Genomic DNA, 22466 nt, shown 5'->3' on the forward strand with positions numbered 1-22466 from the left:
AAAAATCAATATCAAGTGTAATTAGGGAGAAACAGAAGATCGGCGTGCTGAGGTTGTATGCTTTTCTGCTGAAGCTTCTTCGTCTGTAAGCAGCATCCAGGTCAAATGTGAAAAAGATTGTGCCTCCTGTCCTGTAAACACAAAGTAATAAAACCACAGAAGCACTCTAGTATAACAACGCAAAAGGGAATGGCTACAAGACAAAAGCTTAAAATAATAATAAAGAAAAAGCAGTGCATAACATATGAATCTTAATACCAGTAATTTCCCTATGCTTCAGTTCATAGAGCGCTGAGCCCCCAGGCAAAGAATGTTAACTTTGATTGAAACTAAATTACATTGCTCTTAAAGAGTGGCACATTTCACAATTTTCCTGTGCACTGAAGTTCATTTGAAATGACTTTCATTTTAATAAGCCAGATAGCAGTGAAAGGAGAACAGTTCAGATGTATAATGAGCTTTTGTACTTCGGTTTTTTATCATTAAACCCACACATTTCTTTGGAGCTTTATTATTTTTTCGTTTGCAGCATGATCTCACTTGGAGACTGGAGGTTTTTTAGCTGAGCATTTTTTTTCTAAAATGCTGTTGATTTCTCTAAGTGATTTGTATCTGCCAGGGTATACAGGGCACATTTTACCCTGCTCATGCGTGCATTATTTCATTGGTTACATTTGTTATATTAGTAAATAAAGTCAATGTGTATTTGATTAAATGCATGTTAATCAATCTCTATACTAATAGCCCCGCCCGTATGCATCTCTGCCTCAGCAGCCAGTGTGACTGTTATTAGAAACTGAATGATTGAGTATTGTAGAGAAATAATACAGAAAAAAATGTAAAAAAGGAATTTTCAGATGTTAACCAGTATGTTCTTACAGATACTGTATGTTTGTTGTTGATACAGTTTTAGGAGCAGTTTAGTAAGGCAACAACCTGAAAGTACTTTGAATTCATTTATGCACGTAACCTTTAAAATATTACATTTTGTAACCCGTATTCTGTGTTTTTTTCTATATATTTTTCATAATTATACAATAGAACTTTTCAAAAACCTGCTTTTATCCATAAGAGTTCAATAAATCAGTACTCTTATCAGGAAATGAAAAACAGAAAATCAGGCATCAGTATGACATGTTTGCCTATTTTAAAAGGGTTGTATCTCTTTAGCCATGATTTATGTAAATAATAAAAGAGTAACAGCATTTCAGTTCAGAACCTTAACTGATCTGCAATATCTAACGATGTTGCTTCAAACCACTGGATTTGGTGTGCTTGCCCTCGGGTTTCCCTAAAGCTCCTTGGTGTCAGAAATGTCTCTCTGTTAAATACAAAATTCTGTGGATTAGAATGCCTTGCTGCAGATTTACATAAATTCTTCGGTGGGGAAGCACAAATGCTCCAGGGACCTGCGATATTTATTTTAATTATTGCCAGAGTGGAGTGATGTTTGGCATTTTTTAATGCCCTGCTTTTAATTTGAGCTGAAGTTAACAAGCTCTGGGGTTCAGGGACCCGTGCAGCAAACTTGAAACATCATTGTGCAGTCCCCAGATTGTTCATTGCGGCATCGAGTATCGGCAGCATGTACAGTACACATCGTTAATCACCTTCTGCTCACTTTTGTGGCACGGGGGACTGAGTCCCCTGAGAGGGTGACATAATCGATGCTTGTTGCTCGTGTGACCAGTTCTTTGTCTGAGCGCTGATGGATACACTGTGGAGGGTCACACTCTAGCTAATTACCTAAGAGGCTGTTTCCTTGAAAGAGAATAGGTGTGTTACATTGTCCTGATTTGTGCCTTGTTGTCAGTTAGACTAGTCCAACTTTATTAGCGATGCTTTTAAATCCGTGAATGAGTTTTACCTAATGGCTTTGGCCTTCACTGTCCCTAGGCCTACTTATTGATAACATCTTTTTTTTTTTCCATTTTTACCAACTCTGTCTGAACAATCACTAGAGTAAAGGTTTGTGTGTGTGTCAACTGTCAAAAGTTTGTAATCTGAAGTAAGAACCACCAGTCTTGAGCAAAGCTTCCATTTTGTTGTGCAGTTTTGGTTTGCGATTATTTGTATTGATTAAGAGCACACAGCAATGATAGGGGCCCCCTGGGTCTTTTTCTGTCATTTGGACAATCACAAATAACAAAATGGTTAGTTAGCGGCTAAATGATCCCAGAACTCCACCGCAGCTCGCAGAATGTGGAAGAAACCAGGCCAAGGGATGAGACAGCTTTCTTGCACTCAGAAGCTTTACTTGAGGGCTCACTCAAGTACTAAGTTTCAGAATAATAAGCGCCACCTATAATCAGTGCAAAAAGAGAGCACCTAGAGTCACAGAGAGAGTCTCCCTGTGGCTTTCCCTTCAGTTCTGCTTGTGCTCCTGCCCTTGTTTACAGACGCAGGGTCGTGTCTGTGTCGTGTGGCTCACTCTTCTTGCTCTGTTCTTTCCCTCCTGCTTCTCGTGGCGTCTCCTCTTGTCTCCCACCCGGCTTCTCTTTATCCCCCTGCTTGGAGAAAACCAATAGGTTAAACAGCGAGGATCACAGCTGCTCCTCCTCGACACCTCATTCTGCACATCTGCGTTCGTGTCAGGGGGGAAATCACTGGCGTCTGGTTTTATCCATCAAAGCTCTTACGGAGCACCTTCAGTGACTGAGCCTCCACCACATTTTCAGTCACAACTCCCATTATCAAGAAGTGCGTCCGATTCACTCGCAGATTAATTCCTTTTCATCTTATGAGTCTGGAAGTGAATTGTGTTTTCCTGTAGACTCTCAGGCACAGCTGTTATGAAACCAAAACATGTTAAACAATCTAAAGATAACCAGCCACTTATCAAGCACTTCCGATAAGCTACTTTATAGACATATTGTAATACCGACTGCAAAGTCCAGTCGTCATGAAATAATTTGTTGCTAACTGTAGTTACATTTTGGGGATTAAACGGCACTTGATATTAGGGAAATACTGGGGGAATTAAATTGCTGCTGTGTATGCCATTGGTGATCTCAATCAGGGGCATCAGTGAGTTGCTTTCCTTTGTAATTCGCTTTCCTTCGAGAAGTCTTTTTCAAGGCCTGTTTGTCATTGGAAAGTTTCCAAGCTTAATAAGTATTGCTTTAGGAGGAAATCACCTGAGCTAATCCTGGAGACCACAGGCAGTAGGATGTGCAACAGTCCAGAAATGAAAACTGGAACGTGAAGATGATAAGAGCTGCTTCTTTAATTTAGAGTGCAATTTGATTTAGAGGTGAATTGCTTATAGTTTTGTCATGAAGGACTGCGTTTTCCCCAGGTGCAGTAATCCTTCCTTTTCCAAGAATCAGCCATCCTTGTCTTTGTTGAAGTTAGTGGTTCCTGCTGTTACGTTGTACAGTAGCTCCAGAGGCTTGTTCAGAAAGGCAGAACACTCTACAGTTAATTAGACGCACTCTTCACCTCCTTATTGCTCACCTATTCGAAATAGTTCAGCTCAGCACTATTGATCACTGTCTGGTGCTCCTCAAAACCTGGCCTTTGAAAACAATGGATGGGGTATATTCTTTTTTATTAGGGGCAGTTAGCTGGTGGAACAAGCCTGACAGCAGTAGGAAGATCATTATTTTTCAAAGGATCTTGCCAGTTAAGGGCACTTTTCCTAGATTCTCCATCAGCCTCCCAAGTTCTTTTTTTTTACTCTGCCAGAGTCCTTTCTATTAAAAAGTGCTGCGAGGCCTTTGCTTGATTTGCTCCCTTTAGTCTCCTTCAATTCGTAACCCTGTCTTGCTCTTTTCTTAATTATACACATCTTTTTCCATCGGGTTCCAGACTTGCTCCATAAATCATACTTCTGTTCACATAACCCCGGGGCTCGAAGCCAATCAATAACATTAATTAAACCCCGTTTTGTCCACTCACACCAGCAAGACAGTTTGTAGAGAGATTTCAGAACAAAAAGAACAGCTTTGCTGAATGAGTTCCCCCTGTCTTCATGCCTTGGTGTAGCTAAGTGGATTAGAGATAAGAGAGGTGATCTGTTCCCTTAGCACCTGCTAGCATGCTTTGAAAGGGAAGTGGAACACCTAGACTCCTGTGTACAATATTGTGTTATTTATAGAGAGGGACATTAGTGCATGCTCCATATATACAGTTGCAATCTCCCACAGTACTCCTGAGTACATGTAATTCCTTTGAGTTTACTCTCTGGCCTCTACCGTAATATATCTTTTTGTGTGATTTTCATTGATACTCTGCTGAGAAACCAGTTTTCTTTATATCGCTTTAATGAGATGGTGAGCCGTATTCCCTGAATCCTAGATCATAAGTTATTTCAAGAATGTTCTTTTCTTCATAGAAGTTTCTTTTTCTCTTTGTCACAGTTGTGGCTTTTAGTAACTCTCTATATGTTGCATTAAAAAGAAAAAAATAACTATTCAACTATTCAACCTGACAGTTAATGTGCATGTTAACATCACCAGGAAGTCATCTAAGCGTGACAGGACATCTTCCAGTAAGAGATATGTAAACACCCAAATAAAATTGAACATTCCCTATGCAAAATTTATTTAAATAACCCTATCTCATTTTTGTGTCATATTAAGAATATAAACTCTGACTTCACACCTCTTGATTGGCCTCTCTTTCTGTCCCCTGCTCCCGCCTCTCACTCCTCCTCCCTCCCAGCCTTTGTTCTCCCGCTACTTTACCTTTGCCTACTGCCCTGTCTCTCTCACACCTGAAGAAGACTTCACGGCCGAAACGTTGTGTTCTCTTTCTTCTTTTTTTCAGCATGGAATAAACCTATTACTTGTTCCTTTGCAGCCTACGCATGCTGACGCAGCTACCCACCTGAACTACTTAAGAATATAAATCCACACATCCATTTTCTAATGCAGTCCATTAGAATTTCATCCAATTCAGGACCGCAGGAGAGCCAGAGCTTACCTCTGCAAGCAACGGGCACAGGGTGGGGTCCATGGTACGGCAGTCAGACACAAACACAGGGACGCAAACACTCACACTCAACGCCAGCTTACTTACCAGTATGTCTTTATTGGACAAACCCGGAGCACGCGGAGGAAACCCACATGAACATGTGGAGAACATACAAACTGCATGTACAGTAGATGGCACACCAGGTCTGGAATTGAACCCTGAGTCCCAGCACTATGATGCAGCATGTCTAACCACTGCACTACCATGCTGCCAGTGTGAACTCAAATTTGGATTTAAAGCATTTGAAGTTAAAATTTAAGAATATATTGTATACTTAGGTACTGAAAATATGGTTCAATAATTATTTTAATACTCTACCAATACTGATTGCCAGTTCGTTGAATCAGCTCAGGTAGTGCAAACTCGTAAGTGCCCATCAGCTCTGGAGCCCAGGTGCTACCACTGGGGACGATCCCAGTCAAAGTCAGCTAATGGCCCAGGCCTGAACAAATATCATCTGGACCATAAGGCTCAACCATTGCATGGGCAGGTGCTGCTACTTGTTGAGCTGCTCAGAGCTGCCCCAGCACATTTTCCTGCAGGTATCATTCTTACATACAGTATGTCTTTTCCTCATGTTTTCTAGCACCTGTGAAATGTCTACCAATTAGAGAATTGCAAAGCTACTTACTGATCAGGAAAGATCATTTAAGAGGTTTAATAGAAGATCCATTCACCTAACAGCAGTTTAGAAATAGAAACATTATGATAATCAAATCTACTGAGGGGAGAAGCGTCTCTGCATTATTTTGAACTCTGTGTCTCCAATTTCTGTGGTGATTGCAGACGAGTCCTCCTTAAAGATGAACAGCGTGGGTCACATCCCTCAGACCTTTGCCAGCCGTGTCAGGTCAGCTAAAGAGGCATCAGCGACAAGCCAACACAGTGCTGACATGCTGAAACCAGACCCGCGTGACACCTTCTTCAGCAGTGAGTACTGTGCTGCTTGTGGCCAGGAAACAGCCATCTGCCTCATAAAGCCCAGTGAGCCCTGCTCATTTTCACATCCAGCACTGTCACAATGTCACCTCCGTAGAATCAGAATTAAGAAGCACACACACTCTTTAATATCCATTATGAATTATTCACTTATGCATAGATACTAGTGAGCAATTGTCTTCTTAGGAAAAAAGCGTTGTTTGCTTATATTGTTGATAAGTATTTAATCAAATGAAATAGCATCTGGAGTGCTCCTAGGTACTGTTAGAGTTTTATCTTTTGTGCCTTCTTAAAATGCAGCGTATTTTTTAAGACTATAGTGTTTTGTTAATCATACAACTTTAATCGTAGATCATCAAAATATACATTAAATAAAAGGAAATGTAAGCAAATAGTAAACAGATAAAATATGCTACCATACTGGTTTACTGTATATTACACTACACATTGCATAACTGTGAAATGCTAGTGAAATAAAACATTGTCACAAGAGTGCCATCATTTCATCATTCTCAAGCTTAACGGCAACAGTGGTAAACTTACAGTGTATAGCATTCAAAACATGCACCAAAACATGAGGGCTTACATTTTCTATGTAAAATGGTTATTTTATGCATAACCCTTTGTGCTATTTATTGGTCCCCCCAGTGGTGTTCAAGTAAGTGTTTTCCCTTCCATTTAGGTTAATACTGTTAAATGATCATTTTTCTGCTGTCGTCCTGCAGCTCCAATGATAGACCCCTCCCATCTGGAGAACATACTTCCTGCCTGCTTGTACTCCCCCACATACGTTGTCAAGGACTTCCCCATCGCTCGCTACCAAGGACTGCAGTTTGTGAGTGCTTACCGTACACGAGAGTTTACTCCACACAGACGGCCTTCTGAGAAATAAAAATCAGGTAGCCAGCAAGGCCGAGGATGTGAAAGTAATAATATCTAAGAGCTCTACAAGCTTTTGGATTTGCACCATGAACACTTTTGTTGATGTTCTTAAGAAATGGAATTAGAGAACAAACAATTTTAGAGAATAGAATAGTTTACGATAAAAAAATATTTTAATTATTATATTCATGATTTAGGGATACCAGGGGAGATTGTTTGCCTTTAATCTTTTTTTAATTAACGCAATCCATGTTCCTAACAAAGACGAAATGTGAAGAACAGATTAAGGTAGATGTATTTTTTTGGATTAATAGGGTTTTACACTAATACATTACAAAGCTATTATATTCTCAGATCTGAGAGGATAAGCAAGTTTGGGCCCTGTCAGTCATGTGATGGGAGATCTCGAAGGAAATTCAGGCTACCACTGTACACGGGGGAGCTGGGCCATAGGGGTGAGGTCTTTCCACTTTGCACCAAGGATTCAGTATGGAGACAGGGGACAGGCTTGTGTAGGTGGGTTTGTCCTTCAGATGAGACAATAAACCAGGGTCTCGATGACTACATGACCATTGGAGATTCCATAGCCCTCTTTGCATCTGATCTGTTGTGTTGTGGGGATGCAAGGACTGAACTGGCTGCTGCATGTCATCCAGGCAGGTGCAAAAGTGGGCCTTCTCCTGTAAATAAAGCCCTTCTCAAAGTGCCGTACAAATACCTGGAATTATTCCAATCAAAACTGAATGTTTACATCTAAAGAAAGTCAGAGATCACTTAAATGCAAATTCTGGTATATCAAACTAAAAGGGGCTCGACTGACAGCATATCATAGAGAAATACTGTAAGGGAGTGAGGGCTCAAACAATGTTATGTTTCAACTTTAAATGATCAAACTATTCTCGTTCTAATTCTCTGCATGCTTGCATAAAGATTATACCCTGTAGACTGTTTCAAACACAATCACTGTCCTCTTCTTGATAGTGAATGTAGAACATTCTTGGCTTTCTCACTTTAAGATGACTGATTTTGCTTTAGAGAGTGAAATCCATTTGGCATATTGTATGTTACAGAGCGTTCTTCACCAAAAACAAATTTACATGTATTATGGAAGCTAATTCCATCCGACCCAATTAATCATAGTGCATGCAGAAATATAATTGAATACAAACAAGATGCTTGCACTAAACCACTCAGTGTTCCCTGAAGATAAGAGTGAAGCTTCCAGACACTTTAATGGTACAGTTAGATCAGTTTTTCCTTCTTTACCTATAGCACTCATTCAAAAGTCGTATTTTCTGATTGGCATCCAGACCAGAATGTTATTGCCTCCCTAGGGTTTTAAAAGTGCGTGTGAGTTATAGTGTGGTTTGTAATTATTATCACAATAAAAAGTGCAAATGTTGTGTCTTGCATTCAGAAAACTAAGGCTAAATATTATTTGATGTGAATTTGTAAGTTTCATAAAATTATCTTTAATTATCTTGGTGTTATATTTTATGAGACTGTTCCTTATTGAAATAGAAATAAATTGTTTCTAGTACATGAGTTAGATGCTTATTAGTTTATTAATATGTTTAATCACTAATGTTATGAAGGAACTTCTGTCACATACAGTAATGATGTTTGCACATTTCTTTTTTGTCTCCCTGTATTTTAAGCTTCCCTGTCATTATTAAATGATAAGAACAAAATTCCAAATCAGCATTGTGTTTAAGAGATACAGTAGATGAAAATATTTTACCTTGCAGCTTCTATTAAACACAGAGAGTGAATACATAAATTCTGCTGCACTGATTAGATGTTTGTTGATACCGTCCTTACTAATCCAATCATATCTTTTTGCTGCCCTGTTTGCAAAAGACTCAAGCAAAATGTAAACTAAGGTACTGTAGCTGTCGTCTGCCGCTGGGTCTTCTCAGGCTTCTGCTGACACTGTACCTGCTCTGTATTCTACTCTCAGGTGTACTTGTCCTTTGTGTATCCTAATGACTTTACCCGACTGACTCACATGGAGAGAGAGAACAAGTGCTTCTACAGGGAGTCACCTGTTTATTTGGAGAAGTGAGTGTTCGCAATTGCTCCTTTTAGCATTTGGTGTCTAGGACGCGGGTGCCTTATTATTTCTGAATGTGAACTGCAGGTTGTGATAGAGCACTGCTAAAGCAAAATCACTGGAGAGGATCAAGCCCTTGAGCAATGCAGGGATCAGCCAAGCGTTGGCTTATACTTGACGGGGAAGTAAATTGCTACTAAAACAAAAATGATCATTAAATCATTAAAATCAGGAAACAGCTTTACAGACAGATGCCAGGCTTGAGGAATTTGTTCTGTGAGCTATAAAAGCTCAGGTGTATAAAGCCTGTCATAGTAATTTGGCAAACCCTTGTTGTGGAAAAGGAAATGCAATGCCCTGATGTTACCAAATAATAAATCATTTCCCTGGCAGTTCCAGAGTACTGTACAATTATTATCCTCAAACAAAGTGAACTGGTGCATGGGGGGAGCGCAGGCGCACCAGTCCAAAGGAAGGCCAAGGTCCAGGTGCCGGGAGATCCATCCAAGACGAACTTGGGAACAGGGAACTAGGAACACGGATAATTAAAAGCTTGATGGGACAAGGCGCTCCGAGCCCCGGACTCAGTAGGTCAGGATGCCGTGGTAAAGCCTCTGCCCTCGGGCCACTCCTGTGCCCGGTGGTAGGCGGGCTTCCAGGCATCTGGGCATCCGCTGAGCCTCGAACTACGGAGAAGCCGGGCTTAAATAGGGAAATGGGGATAGGACACAGCTGGGACAAATAAAGCTGGCTGTCTGCTAAAAAATCAAAAAAATTTTATTTTATATCACAGCGTGCCAACACGTTTTAAAAGTCATTCATGTGGTTTTCTTACCAAAGTAACCAATGAATATGTAGATCTAAGTGGCTCATACAGAGTATTCAGCATTAACATCTATCTGCTGTACATGCCCTGATTTTTACAGATTTGGCTTCTACAAGTATATGAAGATGGATGAAGAAGAGGATGATAGACCCTTCCTCTTTCCCAATCCAGAAGGTGATCAGCATGGCCCTCATTTATAAAACAGCGATAACGTACAAAGCATGCACTAAGCACGATTATTGCAGCTGCCCTGTTCATTAATAGCATTGTAAATGGCTACTGTATATGCAGTCAGTATTACAGTATTCAGTATGTAATCAGTATTCACCAAACATTTTTATTGCTAATTTATCTTAAGCCTAAGTGTGAATACTAACAGTTACAACAACAGGCAGTGTGGCTACAGAATCAGTGCTAAAAGAGAACAGAGCACTGGATGTACTGTCTGTGAGAAACGTGTAGGCAGTGTTGGTCACGGAAAGAGCAGATGAATAGCTTAAGATGGCAAATAGAGGAATATTACGGCTTGCAGAGAGGTCTCAGATGTGTATGGTGTTTACACAGTACAGACTGGGTACTTACCGAGCTTGCATGAAGAAATCAGTCCTGATCAATGTTTGCTTCCAGGAGTCACGGATCACCCAGGCTAGTGAAATTGCTGTGCATAACAGAGACATCTACAGTACTGTGCCAACTTGGGTACTTGTCACACTCATGACAGTTTATCCTTCAGATGCAATACCTTTTCTCCGAGGACAGGAGAAGGAGGCAACAGCCCAGACAAAGAGAGTCAGGGCACAATCATTGAACAAGGTGGAACATTTTTGAAAACACTATCAAAAAGAATATCAATAACACTGACTATACTGAGCCTCCAAAAGCCTGTTTTGACTTGTGGTGTAGATGGTACCAGGGAGCCATCTAGTGGTGTTATGTGATTGCCATGATGTTAGTTGGTACATAATGTATATACAGTACTGTACATATAGCCTGCATAACAGCTTACCTTGATCGTGTTTCTAATTATGGCTAAGCATTACATTTTCATTTAAATAAAGAATGAATATATTGCATTCAAGAATGTGAATGAGTTAACAGGAATGAAATGCTGTAAACTACAATGAAAATTACAACATAAAGATCTTCATTTTATGTGTTATGTGACTAACAATTTGCTAATTTGTATTTATTTCAAAACATAATTTATTGGCATACCTCTGTCCAGTGTTTCAGAAATGTGTATTCATTATGAATTGTTATGATTCTGTTAGAAAAGAGAATTGCTGATGCTTTTTTAAATGCAATTTCCTGTTGGAATTATTTTTTTATTTCAATGATCTACTGTATGTTTAGCAGTTAAGGATTTGATAAAAGGGTGTAATTAGATGGACAGAAGAGTCAATGTCAGCAGAAACATTCAGTAAAATGCTAGAAGGAAATCTGAATGTTGAAGTTAGTCTAGCTTGTTGCATTAGTTTTCCATAATGATTCTGAATTGTTGGTTGTGTCCAGATTTCCTTGAGGAGGAGGAAGGGGTGGACCCTGAAGATGAGTCTTTACCTATTGACAACCAGCCAGTTAGGAAAAAGGTCAATGGCAGCCTCAGCAACCAGCACTTATCTGCAAAGCCCACAAGGAAGCCTGTCTCTCATACCACAGCTGACTATGGTGATGGTGTTGATGACTATAACTTTAAACACGGAAAGAAGACCTTCCAGGGCAAGGGGGTCAATAACAGAGAAAGACAGAAAACCAGTGACAGTGCTGTGGGTGGTGTTCGTGACGACCGTGAAGTTATGGACTTTAATGAGCCCACTGTCATCCGTGGTAAATCGCTATCCTGGATCAGGACTGCTCTGGATGAGCGGAGCAAGAAGGGAGTTGAACCATTGGTGGCTGCCGTTCCTAAACATGGTAAATCTGCCCTTTTTCTTCCCCAGAACTCCATTTCAGCGCTGACTAGTAGAGCCAAGCAAATCCTGAACAACTCAGCCCATGCAGGCCAAAGCCCAGTGGTCAACGATAAAAAAGACCGCAAGCAGGACCAGAACAAAATCTACGTCACCAGGCTTCGATCCAACAGAAAGACCACGGCTCCCCGGCATCCACGAGAAGTCTTCCCGGGCGTTTTCCTGTATCAGAATGGCAAAACCACGAAGCTGGTGAACCTGAACTCCAAGCTGAAAGGCAAAGGCCTGGTGAGCGCCTCCCAGCTGCGAGCCAAGTCTTTTTTCAGAGAGAGCAAGGCCTCGTGGCTGAGCAACAACTCCACCAAGCAGGCCACTCGCAAAGTATCCAAGGCGACAGTGAGGGAGGCCCATAAAAAAGAGGAGCCCCGGGGCATAACTCCTGTATCTGCTAGAACCATGTCTGCCAGTATTAAAGAGATTTCTCAGCCCACCACAGGAAACCCAGGAGTCCAGGACTTCAATTCCTCGGAGAATACTCTTCCAACAGAAGCCCGAGTGACGTCCTACATGAAGACGTCGGAGATCACAGAGTCGCAGCAGTTTGAGACGGAGCCCGAAGAAGGGGGCCTCTCAGATTACAGCTACGAGGAGCCAGATCCTCAGCTGGGCTGGGCGGAAGAGGCCATTAACTGGCAGCGCACCTTCTCCGTCAATACCATGGACTTTGAGCTGCTGCGCTCTGACTGGAACGACCTGCGCTGCAACGTCTCGGGCAACTTACAGCTCGGCGAGAGCGAGGTGGTGGATGTGCTCGCACAGTACATGGAGAAGCTGAACGAAAAGAATGGAGGGTGAGGCAGGGAGAGGTCAGGAGTGCATCCGATAACTGGGAGTGTGCACTGGGTCTGGCTTTCTCAATAACCCTGTAAACGTTTGAGTTTAGTTTGCATTGATCAGTTACCCTCTTAATGTATCCTGTTGTGCAAAAGATCTTGGACATTTTAGACATTGTAATTAATGAGATATAAACATCGACAATTTCCTCAACCTCCACTGATGTTTTCCATATTAGGAAAATTGATGGGTTGATGAGTAGAATTCATATTGATAAGAGTCATCAATCACAGTGATGATCACATTGACTCTAAGTAAACTATACATGTACATCAACCACCAATGTGAAGTGTAGTAGTAGGTAACCCATCACATTTTCCACTCATGTCTTGTTGATTATTGAGGTGCGCCTTGCAACTTACAGTTTCTCCTGTCTACACATCTATAAAGATACAGTATAAGGCTGCTTTTTGATCAAGATTAACTATTAGTTTCATGGCTAAAACACAAGTCACCTAACAAAATGGCTACAGTTTCAGCAGAAGGTTTCTCCATGATGAGGGAAAAGCATTGACTTGAATGTACAGAAAACTGCAAAATGCCCAGGACTTGCACAGCAGTGTACACTATATATTCTAATAAGCAGAGTAAATGCTGAAAAAAAAATGGCAAAAATTGGAATGTTGTAGAATTATAAAGATCTGCACATTTTTTTTACTCAAAAAATTCTGAGATATGCTACTGGATTTCACAGTGCAGTTGTGAATATGAGAGATAATGGGTCTTAATTTGTATTTTGCTAATTTTGCTAAGAACTGTCCCCCAATTTAAATGTTTACACTGGAGCTTGCACTCAAACCCCCTGTTCAACCCAACTTTTAGACACACGCTGCTGGTCAGCCTCCATTAGGTTCCAGCGCTGTGGCTCCCAGGCTCCCTGCCTGAGCCTCTCCTCTCCCTGCAGGATCTACACCCTCCTGCGCATCATCAACGTCGAGAAGCGGCGGGACTCGGCTCGGGGGAACCGCTACCTCGTCGAGCTGGAGCTGATGGAGCGCGGGAAGAGGGTGGTGCGGCTGTCGGAGTACGTGTACCTGCTGCTGCACCGCCGGCGGCAGGAGGACAGTCTGGAGAGGGAAGAGGGGGCCGCCACCGCCTCACCTTCTACCACCACCACCACCACCACCACCACCACGGCGTCCGCCCCCGCCGGCCACAGCCCTCCTCGGACCACCACCCAGTGGAACACAGCCTACACCAAACCCCTGCTGTGCCAGCCGGTCATGCTGCAGTGGAGGCACGACGTTATGGTGCACTTTGTCGTGCCAGGTACTGAGTCCTGGGTGATGTGTGGCAAGCAGCAATAGCAGAAAAGCACAGGGTGGATTTTTGTAGCCTGGCTGCTTGACATCTTGCTTGGTTTCTTTGTTCTTGCTTCCTTTGATATGGCTGAAAGCACTCTAGCGTGGGCCTTGTGGGGTATCAGAATATGCCAAACTGGGATTTGTGGTGAGTAAGGAGGGTTTCACTATATACAAGATTAGGCCGACATCATTACACAGCTTCCGTGTCTTAGTAATGAAAAATTTTCTTTCAGCAGAATATGATTCCCCATATAAATTCAAATTCCAGACCTGGAGGGCTTCTGACATCTGGTTTCCTTCCAGTTTCAGCCAGTCTGTTTCACTGTTACATTTTTCATGCTTAAAACATTAGGAACTGGGAAACATTCCCAAGTCTTCAACGATTGATGACTTGAACAGACTTCATGAAGTCCTGCAGGACTGAATCTGCTCTCTGTGATCTAGGCAGTGTGAGGCACCTGTCTGTTGTAAGATTGCTCTGCTGCCTTTTCTCCATTAGTGAAGAACCAGGCCCGCTGGGTGCAGCAGTTCATCAATGACATGGAGTACCTGCACAGCGAGACCAAGGATGACAACTTCAACATCATCATTGTGGACTTCCAGAGTGAAGACATGGACGTAGAACAGGCTCTGAAGGACAGCAAAGTGCCAAGGTGCTGGAGCATGACTGTGTAAAATATAAATTATTAATTATATTGCCTTTCCCAAAAAACATTTAATCTATTGTTTTCTGTGATATTTTTATTTGGTGTTCCTGTGCTATTATCATATTACATGAAACCAAGCACAAAATGGAGCTACAGTACCTTTGCACTGTGTTTTATGAGAGTGTTTGGATTCTACTCAGTGCTGTGTATTTTAAATGTTGTCAAAAGCAGTTGTTACATGCAGAGTATTTTGTTCCAATCAATCTTTTGTTGTTGCTTTTGTACTAGATATGAGTACTTGAGGCGGGAGGGAAATTTTGAACGTTCAGCAGGCTTGCAAATTGGAGTAGACACCATTGAGGTGAGCCAGTGACATTTTTAAGGCTGCTGTGATATGTGCAGTAATCATGTCTTCTAGTTCTATCACAGTCTTCTTTAGGAATGCATGGACCTGTATCACACAGATTACCTGTTCTTTTTATTTAATTTTCCTGCTGTAGCTTTCTTAATTTTTCATCAATTTAATTTTAAAATGTTATGTAACAAATGATAATGCTTAGAGCATATACTGTACAGTACAAGTATTAAATGTTATTCCTTAGAATTGTCAGCAGTTTCAGTTTTAGCAGTTTATGTTCTGTCATAATTATGATCCAGACAGCTTTCAGTTTGGTTTGGAATTGACAGGTATAGGAATTTCTCTACATTTTTCCATATAGTTTTATACCATAAGTTATTCTATTATTTAAAGGTCAAAACTGTTATTGTAGAGCAGAATTTCTCACCTAGACAATAGACTGTTAGAATACCTAATAATAACTATTATTACTAGTCTTTCAGTCATTGACTGATTAAGACAGGACAACAAGTAGAATGTAAGGTGGGATCTGTTTTCAAGAGCTGTGTCATTGGCCTTCACCAATGCAAAATCAGCACAAGGCTGTGTTTCCATGAATGGACACTATTCCAGCTCTCTTGGGTTGTGCTTGACTTTAATGCCATATCTTGTGACACTGTGTCAGGGCGCCACAGCTCAGTCCTTTTCACCCCGGGTTGCATCAACTGTACTTCAGACTTTAGCAAGGAGCGCATTGTGAGCAAAGCAATGATGTTGTCCGACCTCTGATTTTCCAGGACAGTCACAGCATTGTGTTCCTGTGCGACCTCCACATCCATTTCCCCCTCAACATCCTGGAGAGTATCAGGAAGCACTGTGTGGAGGGGCGGCTGGCTTTTGCTCCTATAGTCATGAGGCTGGGCTGTGGGAGTTCCCCCAGGGAGCCTGACGGTAACACTTGGCCTGGAGTCACTGTCTTACTGTCTGTCTGTCTATTTCACCCCCAATCTAGAGTTTAAATTCGCAAGGCTGTAAGTTGTAACTTCAAATTCTCACTTAAAAACTGAATAGCATCATGTAACCATCTACCAGATTAATTGGATGGGCTGAATGGCCTCCTCAAATTTGCACAGTTTACACTAGGAAAGATTGCCATATGTAGATTCGAAGATGACTCAATAGTTGCTTGTTTGACAGGACCTTACACTAACGCACTAACGAGAATGCATTTAAGAGAGAGATTCAGTAGAGCTGTCCAAGTGTTAGAAAATGATTCATTATACTCTTGTTCGTGCTTCCATCTAATTAACTTGTATAATTCTATGGTAAACAACAGCATTTAATGAAAGATATAACAGCCCTGACGATTCTTACACTTTGTAATGCTTTGTAATGAAATGCTTGGATATACACTGCACTGCCAAACAATTTTACCCATCCTATATTTATACCCATGATTCTTGGGGAGCAGACCAGGCCTTTTATCAACTTGCTGTGCTATAAGAAAGAAGGCTAGTGTCTATGACCTCATAACAGGCAGGATAATTTGGTATCTATGATTCAAATGTATCACTGACAACTACAGCTATTCTGGCAAATGTGTTAATTCAGACATCCTCGGGTGTTTATACTTACAGGCAGTGGGAGACAGATTCATACTGTAAGGAGCTACTGAACTGCTATCCATTTCTAGTGTAGGTGTGTCAATAACTGTTGCTTAAATGGTCCTATACAATCTAGTAGTTTTGTGACAACATGTTGTTGTCACTGTTGGAGAAATGAGGATAATATGGGTATTCTCTAGTATTTTAATAGTGCTCTACAGTCATTAAATCAAATATATTAACGCAGAAGGAAGCAAATTGTAAATACCACATATAGTTTGGTGGTGAAAGATGCAGTGACCATACAGTATGTGAACCTTCTAAATGCATCCTTTACAAATTTGTCTGTGTTAAGCAAAGTTGGAGAGTGTAAACAAATGTTTTATATATCATTAGAAACAGAAAAGCATGGTTATGAAAGCTCTAGGATTAAGTGGCTTTCTGACAATGGAGTGATGGGTTCCAGAATATATTGGAAAGTATGCAGAAATCTGATGTCCAGACACTGAAATTCTGTCATAAACAGTACTGTATTTACATAAACAAAAATTAGAAGACAAAGACAGCAGATACTGTATATTAAGAATGAAAGCCAGCTTTATTACTTTGTAAATGAAAAACAAAAACATGCATTGTAAACCATTTTACTGTGTTAATACTGTAACAAATACGGCCCTGCGCCTTATGTGGATCTTGGTCGCCCGGGCTGAGGAAGGTCTTCTTGAGCTCAGCCGGCAAGACCCCTGTTGAGCGACACCGGAGTCCTGGGTTTGTGCCCAAGCAGTGGAGGGACGGACTGGGGCGGGGAGCAGCGAGCCTGAGAACCCGAATCCGTTACAGTGCTCTTTATCTGAGCTCTGATTTGTAAGACTCATTCGGTCACTACCATGCCTGGACTTTTTATGGCCTTACATTATTGCATTTGGTTTTGAAAGAAAACTTTTTAAAATAATGACCCTGGCAGAACAAGGAGCACACATTGCAAATTTACTTTGTGACATGCAAACACCAAATTCAGTTTTTCTTTCAAGCAGAGCCTCTCTGTTGTCTTGTAAAGCTTTGAAGTCTGCGTTTCTTAAATTAATTGGAAGCTTAGTGTCTGTGTTTGACAGCTATGACAGGGTAATCCAAGCAGGCAGCACAAGATCAAAAGATTCAAAAGGAGAAATAATTGACCCTGGTTTTCTTCTCTTCTCCCTAAGGATACTGGGAAGTTAATGGCTTTGGCTTGTTTGGCATTTACAAGTCGGACTTTGACAAGATAGGAGGAATGAACACAGAGGAGTTCAAAGATCGGTGGGGAGGCGAGGACTGGGAGCTCCTCGACAGGTATTTTGAATAAGAAATGGAATAGTTTCGAGAACAGTGCCACTAATCGAGGTTATGGCACAAAACAAGCCAGTGTCCCAAAATGTCAAAGTCTCCTTTTAATTTACCTGACATTTGACTCTCTCTTAACTCTGTATTAAACCCTATATTTCATCAGCTTTCATGTTTTCACCTTTATGGCTGCATTTTGCTTTCATGCAGAGTTCTTCAGAACGGGCTGGAAGTGGAGAGGCTGAGACTGCGCAGTTTCTTTCACTATTACCACTCCAAACGGGGCATGTGGAACGCTCAGATGAAGAAGAGCCCCAAAGCATAGCGTATGGAGGCACTTCAGCTCTGCCGTGGAAGAAGCTCGGGTGCCTATTTCAGTGCCATGTGGGCATTTTTCAGAGACTACCAAGTTCCTTTAAGGACCCCTTTCCCAGACTCGAAGACAAGGAGAGAGTGGCCGTTCCGTTTGCCACCCTGAGTCGGATGACTTACCTCTCTTGGCTGCTTTCAGTTATTTAACAAGTACTCAACAGAAGTACGTCTAATTCTTAAAGGATTTTAAAAGTGGACGATTCTGAATTTTTTTGTATTTGTTGAGAAGAATGGTAGCACTGCTAAGAGGAAATTGGAGCCTTTAAAACTGTTTCTTATATAGATCCTAGTTTTAGGCAGCACCAGGAGGGAATCATTAAAGAAAGATTTAGTTGTGGTTTTATGACTGGGAAATGAAAGAACAATAAAGGGATTTTACAGAATCCTTTTCTGACAAGAAGAGGTCAGGCTTTAAAAAAGCACTATTACAGGAAGACCCTTTTGGATCTGCCCTATGCATTTCATATATTACTCCCATTACAGACCTGCTCTGGTGATGATACATTTGTTGTAGGGATGTGTGTATCAAGGCCCTTATCTGTGAATACAGGGATCTGTTTTGCGCCGTTATGGTGTCCATGACTGTATTTGATTTTGGGTTTTGTGGACTTACCTTGACATAATTTTATCACTTTTTTCCAGTCAATAGCTGAAAGATATGCTAAACAATGTGTTGTACTGTAGGTTGTTTCCATATGATTACCATGTTGGTCATCATTTTGCTGATACATTGTACAAAATCCAATGGATAAAAGAACACTACAGCTCCTGCCAAGGTAACTTATTGAAGGCCATTTGATTACTGTAATTTTCTCTTGGACTTCTCTGAAATGCAGATGCAGAGTATGCGAGGCAAGCTTGAGATGTTTTTTATGTATTAATGGTAGTAATGTTGAAGCAGTAGGGAGACAGATGCATTAGGTTATGGATGAGGAACACTGCCCTTGAAAACCAAATATCTCTACTTTAGATATTAATCCTGCTGATTCTGGGGTTGGACTGGCACACTAAACTAAACAACACTGCACTAAATAGGTGTGAATGGGTCAGGCTTGGATAACGGCTTGAACTTATTTGGTCATTGGAGAGGGCAGTAAAAATGAATATTTAAATAGATTGCTAGCTAGACTGGGACTAGTTCCTAGAATATTTATTTTAAAACTGCACAAACTTGAATTGTTCTCACCAAGTGATTATTTAGATCGCAAGATATTATTTTAATGTATTTTCTTTTATAGTAATTCAAATTGGAACTGAAGATGAACTAAATTTTGTTTCTCTACGACTGTACACCACCTCACAACACCATGGGGAGGTGAAGACAGTGCACACTTTCTCCAGAAACAAGCACGTATTAGAGCCATGTGCAGTCTTTCATATTGCAGGTCCCACATATTTTCATATTGTATTTTTTCATGTTGTAGGATTCTTGCTCAAGAGAATCCATCAATTAGCAAAATGCCACTGAAAACTTCACAGGTACTCAGTAAGTTCTTGGGGCCATCGGTGTTCAGCAAGCCAAGATTATCTTGACTGGCTCAAGTCTACCTAGCCTTGTGGCACTTGGCCAATTGTCCTAGTCAGTCAGCCAATGACAGAGCTCATACATGAGCCAGCACTGACTGCATAGGATAATTTCTACAGCAACTACAGCTGTTCAACTACAGCAAGTAGTTGGACAAGTCTAAGGCAAACATCTGATTTCTGGTTTCCTAGTACAGTATGTCATATGTACAGTAGTTATGTCCCAAAATAGATGGAACAAGCCCTGTGCTTCACAAAAGGGAGAACTCATTTCATCGACAAGTTTTGATTTCAGTGAGCTTTCCTAGAGCAGATCTTAACACAAAAAATATTATTCCAACTCTGAGAAGAGAGATATATGAATAAACAGTTTTACATTTTAAAAATATCTAAAGTCTAAAAACTCAATATTTTAAATACATTTTAGATTTTGAGTCTGTAACTAACACTAGTACATTTATGAAAAGAATAGCTTTAAGAGTCTTTAGTTATACTGAAATCCAGGCTAGGTGTTAATGCTTTCATCTGTAAAAAGCTGTTCTGAAAGCCAGCCATCTGGGAGGAAGATTGTACAGGGACTGTATGTTTTGTTTTTGTATAGAATGGGACACAAACATTGTAATGTTTACAAGAAAAGGAACTACTTGATATCTGGGAAACTCTCATTCTTTTATGTTGCAGGGCTGGGACAAAGTGTGACAGCAGAGGAGTGTTTCTTGTCTGTGTCAGGGGCCAAGCAGATATCTTCTTTATGGTGACCCCCACCTCATGCAGTACATGGATCAGCTCTTTTTTATGAATAACTGTTTTTCTCCTATAAACACATTTACTACCATAATCCAGCCATAACCTTGATACACTGCAGTTTCATACTGTGCACCTAATTCACAATTACATTCTCTTTTAAGAATTTAATATTGACTTTTGTATCTACAGTAATACCCAGGATTCAGGAGAACTTCTCAAGGAAATTCTACTAAGATTCTTATAACACTACTATACTACTGATCTTGTTTTACATTTTTCAGTTTTAAAGGTTTCTTTTTTATTTTCTTTTTTGTGTCAGTTGACATAGTCTGGAGGGCAACACAGTGGCATTGAGGTTAGTGCTGCTGCCTAAAATTTCTGCCTTCAGCACCTGTCAATGTAGAGTTTACATATTTCCCCCGTGTTTACAAGGGGTTTTCGCCAGGTGCTGCAGTTTCTTCCTAGCTCCCAAAGACATACACATTAGGTTCGATGGGCTTTCTGTGCTTAATTCTTACGTGCATGGTTGTTGGGCTCCTTACCCAACCACGCGTATAGGGAGGCTTTGATACTTTACCCCTTTCACAGGGCATGGAACTACACAAACACACACAGTGCAGGCTGGCTAATCTCAACATTGCAGAACACACAGTGCTCTCCCATGCTAGATAGATGTATTCATGGATTCTAAGATGTGCCTTTGATTGTCACTTTAGGTAAGAAGTAGTATTAAATAAATGTGTTGGTGTAAACAGGAAGCATGCAAGTTCAATGAATTTGTGAGGTAAAACTCAGAAATAAGGCCTCTTATCTGAACTTTGAGTGTCTTGCTGATTATACAGCAAATGTATAATCACGAAACTAAAGGAACAGATCAGTCAATGAGCTGAATGGCAGAGATGCCTGATTGCCTCAGGGCCTGAAGGATTATGGATGTTCTTTACATGAAAAAAATAAACATCTTACAGTTGTCATTGGTTTTATCAGGGAGAGTTTCTTCTTCAATTAAGGAGAACGAGGATTTTCATATCTGTGACAAACAAATCCTACTGAATCTGAAAAAGGCTCCATTTAAGCCTGTTCCTGTAAATTGGTGGTGGTGGGGTAAATCCAGTTCAGCTTGTCTCCCTCCTCTAAAGTCAGTATACCAGGGCTTTGTCCCAGTCAAACCCTGCAGCTCAACCCTTGCCTATTTTTTAAAAAGACAGGGATATACATTCCAAGGGTAATTTCTGTGAAATTATTTTGTAGCAGGAGTTTTCAGAATGTACTGTATTGTCTTTTTTTTAAATAAAATTTTAAGATAAAGCTTCGCCTTGGTGTAGATGTCAATCCCCTTCACTCCACTATCAGAAAAAAAAATGTGTGTACAGGTATTGCTACATTTGTGAAGCCCAAAGCAGAGGTAACGAATCAGGTAGGTGATCCACACAAAGCAAATCACTATTATTATTGATGTTTTGGGACTATTTTCATCCAGAATAACTTTAAATGTATTTTTTGCAGTATATGGTATGGTAAATAATACTAGAATAAGAATCAACAGAAAGTTCTTACAAGTACAGAAGTACAGATGTGCATCTGTGGTTGTAAGGAATAGCTGCTTTTCACAATTCTTCATTGGAATATTAGTAACCTGAAGAGTTTCCTTAAAAAAAAAACATTTGCCATTTCACATAGTTTCACATACATCAGTTCTTGTGGCTGTGTGCTCTTGCTCTGTTATGTACTCTTTACTGCTAAATTGAAATGTTTGCTTACAGAAGTTGGACGTAATTACAGTACTTATCACTTCAAGGCCTAATTTATTGAAACTTTAGATGATACACATGATTCAAAATAATGTAACAGTAGGATGTTGTGAAACTCAGGAATCAGCACTAAATTCAGTACATACTAATTATGCAAAGTAAGCAAATGATTCCTCTTACTGAACCAAAGTCAGAAAGCTATTCAATTTTGAGGCACTGAGACTGTACCCATCTCATGTTCAAAAGGGAAATAATTGATTAGCTCTTCCTGACCTGAAGTAACCTCTGAGTGCACAGGCAGTGTGTTGTCAGTCTCTGGTGAAACAAGTCACTTTAAAACAACAAACTGGTAGAATATGGACATGGTGCCTGTATATCA

At 40.6% G+C, this 22466-nt stretch overlaps 1 protein-coding gene across 1 annotated transcript in view; it reads left to right on the forward strand.

Moving 5' to 3' along the window:
* b4galnt4a (beta-1,4-N-acetyl-galactosaminyltransferase 4a) overlaps positions 1-21649 on the forward strand; it is a 165474-nt gene extending 143825 nt beyond the window's left edge. The window contains exons 10-20 of the mRNA XM_088935150.1: positions 5764-5907; positions 6642-6751; positions 8759-8859; positions 9778-9851; positions 11190-12438; positions 13386-13750; positions 14285-14438; positions 14721-14793; positions 15567-15720; positions 17576-17702; positions 17904-21649. Of these exons, the coding sequence (XP_088791276.1) occupies positions 5764-5907; positions 6642-6751; positions 8759-8859; positions 9778-9851; positions 11190-12438; positions 13386-13750; positions 14285-14438; positions 14721-14793; positions 15567-15720; positions 17576-17702; positions 17904-18018 (2666 nt within the window). The 3' untranslated portion in view covers positions 18019-21649. The remainder of the gene's footprint in view (positions 1-5763; positions 5908-6641; positions 6752-8758; positions 8860-9777; positions 9852-11189; positions 12439-13385; positions 13751-14284; positions 14439-14720; positions 14794-15566; positions 15721-17575; positions 17703-17903) is intronic.
* Positions 21650-22466: the final 817 nt, after the last annotated feature.

This window comes from Atractosteus spatula, chromosome 16, assembly GCF_055471065.1.
Source record: "Atractosteus spatula isolate fAtrSpa1 chromosome 16, fAtrSpa1.hap1, whole genome shotgun sequence".
NCBI lineage: Eukaryota > Metazoa > Chordata > Actinopteri > Semionotiformes > Lepisosteidae > Atractosteus > Atractosteus spatula.